Source organism: Eimeria necatrix, genomic scaffold (genome assembly GCF_000499385.1).
Source record: "Eimeria necatrix Houghton genomic scaffold, Enh_scaff779, whole genome shotgun sequence".
Classification (NCBI taxonomy): Eukaryota; Apicomplexa; class Conoidasida; order Eucoccidiorida; family Eimeriidae; genus Eimeria; species Eimeria necatrix.
In genome coordinates, this window is record NW_013654600.1 from 1,431 (window position 1) to 9,930 (window position 8,500).

Consider the following 8,500-nt stretch of genomic DNA (forward strand, 5'->3'; position numbering starts at 1 on the left):
GCAGCTACTCCTGCTGCAGCAGCAGCTGCTCCTGCTCTAGCCTGCATGATTTCCTTTATTTGTATATTTCTTACTTTTGCTGCTGACGCAGCAAAAATTAATAAAACCAACTATTAAAATGATTTTATTGCATTTATTCAATTTCTTTTGGAATATTTTAAGTATGTTTAAAAAGCAGCAACAGCCCTTACCTCTGTGCGGCTAGCTTTAAGTGTCAAAAATGAGAGAGTGTCTCCCGCCTGCAGACAAAACTGTAAACCCTAAACCCTAAACCCTAGGACCCAGCAGATACATACGCAGTAAGGTTTGAAGAAGCATTGCGGCGAAGAAGCAAAGTATCAAAAGAATAAAATATTATAATTAATCGCAGTAAAAAGCTAAATGACTAACCGTAGCCGCATGCTTACTGCGGTATTAGAAGCCAAAAGCGCTAGGGTTCTGGGGTTTGAGGTTTAGGGCTTGCCACGTCGCTCTCTGTCGATGAGCGAAGTGTCAAAGGTGCAATCAAGTTTCACGCAACTCAGCGCCACAGCAGCAGCAGCAACAGCAGCACGATCATCAGCAGCAGCAGCAGCAGCAATAAAAGTAGCAGCAGCACCAGGAGACCGAATATTGGCGCCACCGATCATAGCAGCAGCAGCCCTAATATCATCAACATCATCACCAACAACAGCAGCAGCAGCAGCACGGGCATCATCATCAACACCAGCGGAAGCAGCCACAGGCGCACGAGAATCATCATCAACAGCATCACCATCATCATCAGCAGCAGCAGCAGGACTCGGACGACCTGGTGCAGCAGCCGCATCATCATCATCATCGTCATCATCATCATCAGAAGCAGCAGCAGCAGCAGCAGCAGCTGGAGCAACAGGAGCAGCGCATGTTGTTTGGGAGGCCGACTCTGGCGCCCCCATCGATGAGAGGCGCTGCACGATTTGCAGCGAACGGCAGGTTCGTGCAGCGTTGCAAAACCCCACATGTTTCCCTGGCGAAAACTTGCCCCTTTGTCTAGTAGCAGCGATCCCACCGCCTCGTGGCCGCGGCTCGATGCGTGCTACAGCGCCGTGCGCGACTATTACGCCCAACATAAAACTTAAATCCTGAACCCTAAAACCCTAAAACCCTAAAACCCTAAACCCTAAACTCTAAATCCTTAACCGTAAACCCTAGACCCTAAATCATAAAATCCTAAGCCCTAAACCCCAAAGTTTAAACCCTAACGCCAAATCCTAAACCATAAACTGCGAACTCAATTCCGTAAACCACAAGCTAAAAGCTCTAAATCGTATTCCGTAAGCCATGAACCCGTAACTGTACGCTGCATACCTCATAAGACTGCACTCTATAGCCTAAAGGCTAAACCCTAGAACCTAAACCTTACTGAATCTAAAGCCTAAACATCCTTTGCCGAAAGCCGTAAAACCATAATGCTTTTTTATGGCGATTGTTAAAAAAGTCCCTTTAGGATGTTGTCGCAGTATGGAAATGGCAGGGCCACATACCCACAAGACGCTCACTTGCTGCAAACAACTTCAAACGTAAAAATGACGGAATAGTCCATGTATCAACGAGGAAGCTGCTTGAATAATTATCCGGTCTCCCCACGATTACTCTGCGGTAATATTGCGTAGCCAATAAGTCGTCTTTTCTATGCTCCTATTTACCGTCCAAAGTGAATAAGAACGTAGAATCTCGCATACAATGCTTGCAGTCCACAGCGTACGGTTTAGGATAGAGTGTTTGAGGGGGGAACGAGCAACTGAACGGCGGCACGATATATACGCGCACTTCATCAGTTTTTGCAACTGATTAGTGGGAACAGTTATGCTTTTTTGCAAGAAAAGGCTTGATTGTTTGTTCGTTAGCGCTGACTCGTTGCTACACGGTCTCCATAGTAAAATCAAAAGTAGCTTTGTTCATATTTGCGACATGAAGGTAGCGCAGAAAAATGTGCGGACGATCACGGCGAAAAGTTTGGGGGTCCACTGCATCCGGACATTCTCCTTTTGTTCAAAGTGAACGCAAACCACAAACAAACAACCTAGCAAACGCCTAAGAACTGCCTATTTGCGAAGCAGTTACGAGTGTCCCTAAAATGTAGTGTGTGCCCGGTTAAACGAAACAAGGCAGCACATGCAAAGTGATGAATACCACGTAGTTTCACGTTTTTGCTGTAACGAAAAATAGTAACTTTGAATAGAAACCACGGACTAGCACTCCTGAGCTACGAAGTAGGCATGGGGTACAACCAGATCTGTCGGGCACATTCAACGGCCCCAATTGTAGCTCAGGGAGCTTTTTATTGTGGCAGCAGTCCCTACAGGCCCCTCCCCTCCTCTATTGTCTTCCGCCTTGGGGCTCCGGAGGCCCCGATGGGACCCTGGCCCCCCTGGAGCCGCCAGGCGCGGGCACGCCGGACAGTGCTGCAGCAAAGGGGAGCCGCAGCCAGCAAGTGTGGAATAGTGCCCCAGGGAGCATCGCGGGGGATACCCAAAGGGAGAGGGGCCCCAAGACCCGCAGTGGCGGGCATGACGCTCCCTGGATGGCTTCTTATGGCTCTGATCTTTTGGACCCGCAGGCAGCACAGAGCCGCTTGGCGGAAGCTGCACCAAGCCTGGATACAGAAGAAGCAGCACCGCACTGCTTCGACGCAGCAGCAACAGCAAGAAAGCGGCGCTGGGAGATACTGCTGGGCAACGAGCGGCTGCTGTGGGCCCTCGCCACCTTGTTCTGTTTGCTGCTGTCTGTGGCATCGCTGCCGCAGATAAAGCCGCGGGGTCAATCAGAAGTGCTGCATGTTGTTGTTCCTTTTGCTTCTGTGCTGCTGTTTCTTCCCCCGGAGCAGCAGCAAAAAAGGCCCTCAGAGACGCACCTCAATACACACCACCTGCCTTCCTGCTGTAGTTTTCGCAGTTCAGGCTGTCTCCTGTGCTGTTTCTCTCGTCTACGGCATGCAAATCAACAGCAACGCCATCTTTATCACAAACGTAGTGGGTCATGCCCTGCTGCTGCTGATGCTGCGGCTGCGGGGGTGAAGCGGCGATCAAGCGAATTGCTGCTTTTGTTGCTGCTGTTGCCTTAAAGGTGTATCTGGTGGGGATGCTGCTGCTATTGCTTTAGTGCCTGTAACTGCTTTGGCACCGCCCCTGCTGCTGCCGCTGCTGCTGCAGGCGGCGTTACTGTTGATATTTCGCGATGGTCCTGTTCAACGGCCTAGCGTGCCGCATTTGTTTCGCGTACTGTTTGTGCTGCCTGCTGCTGCTGCTGCTACCACTTCTACTGCTGCTGCTGCAGCTGCTGCTGCAGCTTCCATTGTAATGTTGCAGCCTCGCGACATGACATTCCCCGTTTTGCTTGTGTGTGGGATTTGTGTATCAGGACCTCTGACTTCGGCATGCTGGCTAGCTTTGTAGGCCTCCTGCGTACAGTAGCAAAGCGTGTAGCGCTGCGCAAGCCGCAGCGCCCTGGGGAGTGGCCCGCCGGGGGGACGGACCCCCAGGAGGGCCCCCGGGCTGGAACCCCTCGTGACTGCGGCGGGCCGGCGACCACTTCCCATCCCTCGCATACTCCCCCAGAGGCATAGCTAACTCTCTGCAACGTAGGGGCCTTCAAAAAGGAAGCAAAACAAAACCGACTCAATTTAGAGCCTTCGGCTGGGAGGCCCTTCTTTGGGTTTGGGGGTTTCTGCTCCTCCGCTAGAGAAAAAAGGAACCCACGCTGCTCATGCGAGGCAGAAGAGGTCCCTCCAGCTGCAGCTGCAGCAGTAGCATGCAGCAGCTCGCGCTGCTGCCGGCGCGGCCCTCAAAGGCTGACCACTGCTGGGCCCTCTGCTGCATCTCTACACCGCAGCGCAAACCTCAGCAGCTGTTTGAAACGCGGTAGCAGCAGCAACAGCGGCAGCAAGGGGAGGGGCGACAACAGCAGCAGCAGCAACTTGCACACGGAAGCCGACCGCAACAGAGACAGCAGCTGGCGGTGCTCGAAAGTTCCGTGCCAGTTTCGTTACAACATAGTAACGAATCTCAGTAAATCGTTTCCCTGAAGGTGTATACTTGTCGTATGCGCTGGGAGTTATCAACTGCAAAAATATTACTTCCTGATATATCATGCAGCTGAAATTGTTTCTCTCTCCCCGCGAACGTAAAAGCAAAACTGTCTCTCATACGTTTTGGTGTCCCGTATTCGGTACGCTTTTCACTATGTGGTTATCATGTCACTCGCCTTATTTGTTCTGGCTGCAGGAGAGAAAGCATCACGAAAACATCAAAGCAACGCAAGTTCACTTGTTTGGCCAAACTAAAGGCCCTCATGCGTTGCTATATAGTATAAATTAGTTTATGGGTACTTCTACAAATCTGGATATATCAGCTGCACATTCCTGTAGCACACGAGCACGCTTCATGAGCCTTGCCACCCCATCTTTGGGTTGACTGTCTCTCAGGGGACCCACACCAGCTTTTTGAGCAACCAACACAACAAATCGCTGCATCGGTCCCCAGCACATGCATAAATAACACTTTTATTGAACTCGGGATTTCCATCGTTGCTTAGCAAAGACGACGTCACACAAGGACAGAATAGCACACATGGGTAGACATTCCGATCTGACGTGGCTTCCTTCTTAATCACCAGAATCCTTTACTCTCATTAGAAAGAGGTTTCGAATTGCACTGCGGCTATCTTTTATGATCACGCAGCTACTTGAAAGGGGCCGGCATCCACGATCTGTGGACATTCTGTTACGCACTAGGCACACGTAAGCAGTCGTCAGAAAACTCAATATTTGGAGGCAACGTCGCCTGGCAGTCAAAGCAAGTGTGCCCAGAGCTGCCAAATTTGATCTATGCGGAGACCGCACTTTGAAAGCAACCAACTGTCGCCACCACATCGTCCCGAAACGCACCTACTGCGTCAAATCATCTGAGTCATTTACTGCCGCTGAGAGAGGCTGCTGCGGTTTGCCCCTGCCTGCTGGTGTGCTTCAAGGTGAACGGAAGCAACGCAACGAGATGTAGACCCTGAATAAATCAATGCAGGTCAAAAACAATACTAATTGCGTGTGCCAGTTACAATGAGCCGCCGTAAATCTCCCATCAGGATGATGGCATCCCTGGAAACGAAGAGATGCACTGACGCTGGTAGTATGAACAAATGACACTTGACACATAAGCAATTACTAGAAAGCTCAATATTTGGAGGTGAAATTGCCTTGCAGTCAAAGCAAGTGTGCCCAGAGCTGCCAAATTTGCACTATGCAGAGACCGCACATTGAAGGCAGCCACTGTCGTCACCACATCGTCGCGAAACGCACTTTCTGCCTCAAATCATCTGAGTCATTTCCCGCCACTGAGAGAGGCTGTTGCAGTTTGTCTTTGCGTGCTAGTGTGCTTCGACGAGTACGGAAGCAACCCAACGAGACTTTGACCCTGGATAAATCAATGTAGGTCCAAAACAATACTAAATGCGTCTGTCAGTTACAGTGAGCCGCCAAAAAGTTTCTATCAGGATGGTGGCATTCCTGAAAACAAAGATATGCACTGAAGCTAGTAGTATGAACAAGCGACACTTCACACATAGGCAGTCATCAAAAAGCTCAATATTTGGAGGTAAACTTGCCTTGCAGTCAAAGCAAGTGTGCCCAGAGCTGCCAAATTTGCACTACGCAGCGACCGCACATTGAAGACAGCCACTGTCGCCACCACATTGTCCAGAAACGCACATACTGCCTCAAATCATCTGAGTCATTTCCCGCCACTGAGACAGGCTGTTGCAGTTTGTCTCTGCGTGCTAGTGTGCTTCGACGAGTACGGAAGCAACGCAACGAGACTTTGACCCTGGATAAATCAATGTAGGTCCAAAACAATACTAAATGCGTCTGTCAGTTACAGTGAGCCGCCAAAAAGTTTCTATCAGGATGGTGGCATTCCTGAAAACAAAAGAGATGCACTGAAGCTGGTAGTATGAACAAGAGACACTTCACACATTGGGAGTCATCAAAAAGCTCAATATTTGGAGATAAAATTGCCTTGCAGTCAAAACAAGTGTGCCCAGAGCTGCCAAATTTGCACTACGCAGCGACCGCACATTGAAGACAGCCACTGTCGCCACCACATTGTCCAGAAACGCACATACTGCCTCAAATCATCTGAGTCATTTCCCGCCACTGAGACAGGCTGTTGCAGTTTGTCTCTGCGTGCTAGTGTGCTTCGACGAGTACGGAAGCAACGCAACGAGACTTTGACCCTGGATAAATCAATGTAGGTCCAAAACAATACTAAATGCGTGTGTCCGTTACAATGAGCCGCCGTAAATTTTCTAGCAGGATGATGGCATCCCTGAAAACAAAGAGATGCATTGAAGCTGGTAGTATGAACAACTGCTGTACGCACTCTCTGTGGAAAGGTACAAATTAAGGACGTCTGTGCGTATCGTAGATGGTAGGGCACACAACTGTAACAACACTTCGTACTGGGAAGCAAGAAACATTAGCTACTTCGCAATTTCAAGACCAAAATAAGCAAACACAGTGCCAGCACAGGGAACGTGGAAAAAGTCTCCGATCCGACGACGCTCCTTGATGCACGCGATTCTTTCCTCTCGTTAGAAACAGCTCCGTGCCGACTCGGACTCCGGCTTCTCAAATTGAACAGCTACTTGCTGCATGCATCCACGCCAAAAGAATTGCGGGAGTAAAGCGAAGCTGCTCGTTGGTGTGAACGATTGCTTTCAACAGGCTGGGTAAGAGAAAACGAGTCACGACCTGCTGATATTTTGTTGCGCACTACACCTGCACCATCGAACATCCAGCATGCGTCGGCAAATTAGACTTCTAAAATGACGAGCCACAAATGTTTCAGCAGGCTGACAGTTTTTCTGAAAGCGAAGAGCGGCACCAGATGCCCCTTGAAGCTGGCAGTACGAACAAATGCTGCACCCACTATCTGTGGAGAGGTCCTAATTATGGGTGTCTGGTAACATCCATATTCTGAGCAACTCAAAGTCACCTCGTGAAGTCTCCAGACCACGCAGGGCACGTCAAGACAAAACGGCGGGCCGATCTTAGCAAGGAAGGAGTACGTTGACACTAAGGGTAGTGGCACGCTGATGCTCCCACCTTTGCGTCTTCCCCAACTTGTTCCGGAAAGTCAAGCTTAAGAGGGATTTCTTTTCGTGCTAGTTTCATAAAAGATGTTTGCAACCTCGGCTGAGGTTACGCTATATTTAATGGATTATAGCAAAACCCACAGTCCTATCTAACTTACGTGTCACTTATTAGATGGTGAGGCACTCAACTGTTACAACCCGTCGTACTGCGAGTAAGGAAACATTAGATACTTGGCAACTGCTAGAGCAAAATAAGCAAACACGGAGTCACGCAAGGATAACGAAAGTGGAAACGTCTCCGATCCAACGACGTTTCCTCATACCCGCAATCAAAGTTCGTAGAGCCTACAGTGGCGTGAACAGTTTCTTCCAAATCAAGGTAAAAAGAGGAATGTGTCGGAATTCACGATCTGCTGACATTTTGTTGCGCAGTACGCCCGCATCATCCAATATCCTGGCATGCTTTGCTAGATACACAAATTTCAAAAGAATAGCGGCAATAACTCTAGAGTAATCTGTCTCGCAAAAACACGCTGCACTACTTCAAGCTTATCCTTCTGAACTACGTCACGAGGTCGTTTTTCGTGGACGGGCTTACCAGCTGTTGGCGCAAAGCAGCGCTTTTCACTGGTTGATTACGCCACAGTGTAAACACTTCAGTAGCGAGTTTGTGTTTAATTCCTGTGTTGCTGATATTCGATATTTGGCACACATTTGTATACTGCCCGACTGGGTCACTTCCTTTTGCATTAGGCGTCTAAAGAATGACGCGCACTGAAATAAAATCCCGTGATATGCCGTTTTGTACACTAGTGCATAGGCGAAAAGAAATGCATACACTGCGAGTAAATACAGCCCTAATTCTATGCTGGTTTATAAGTTAAGCTGTCACGGTTGCAACGGGTGCTGCAACGCGCATATACTAAAGAAATGTTTCAGGTAAAACGATCTTTAGCCGATGCATTACTAGTGGGACTCACGAGCTGGTGCAAATCGAGCCAAAAAGACATACAACTAGGATTCTACAGACGACGTCTTTTGTGAAAAATACCCAACAGTAAGTTCTTACAGATCACATGCTGCACCTTAAGACAGAAAAGCATCTACTGTTGAATCTTTACTCGAAAAGTAAGAACCGAACATAAGGTCACTCACCAAAGCATGCGCATTGTGATAAGCAGCTGTACCTATCGGAACAATTCAAACGCCCGACACTTTCAAGAGCAAAAACAGACAGAACGTACATCCTTTGGAGGCGTAACAAGTTTTTCAAGAGGTGAAAAGCCTTTGAGGAGGGCTGCTAATTGGCGAAAAGACTCTAACAAAGCATTTTTTCCCCACGGCATCACGAGTAACCGCGCACAAAATTCTTAAGGAAGAATGACAAAGTTTC

General features: G+C 48.9%; 1 protein-coding gene across 1 annotated transcript; it reads left to right on the forward strand.

Annotated features, from left to right (window-relative positions):
- Positions 1 to 480: 480 nt before the first annotated feature.
- Positions 481 to 3,586, forward strand: ENH_00075420 (hypothetical protein; the record flags this gene model as incomplete). The annotated part of the gene is made up of 4 exons (XM_013582896.1): positions 481 to 954; positions 2,318 to 2,712; positions 2,922 to 2,990; positions 3,382 to 3,586. 4 exons carry the CDS (start codon positions 481 to 483, stop codon positions 3,584 to 3,586), a joined length of 1,143 nt encoding a protein of 380 aa, XP_013438350.1.
- Positions 3,587 to 8,500: the final 4,914 nt, after the last annotated feature.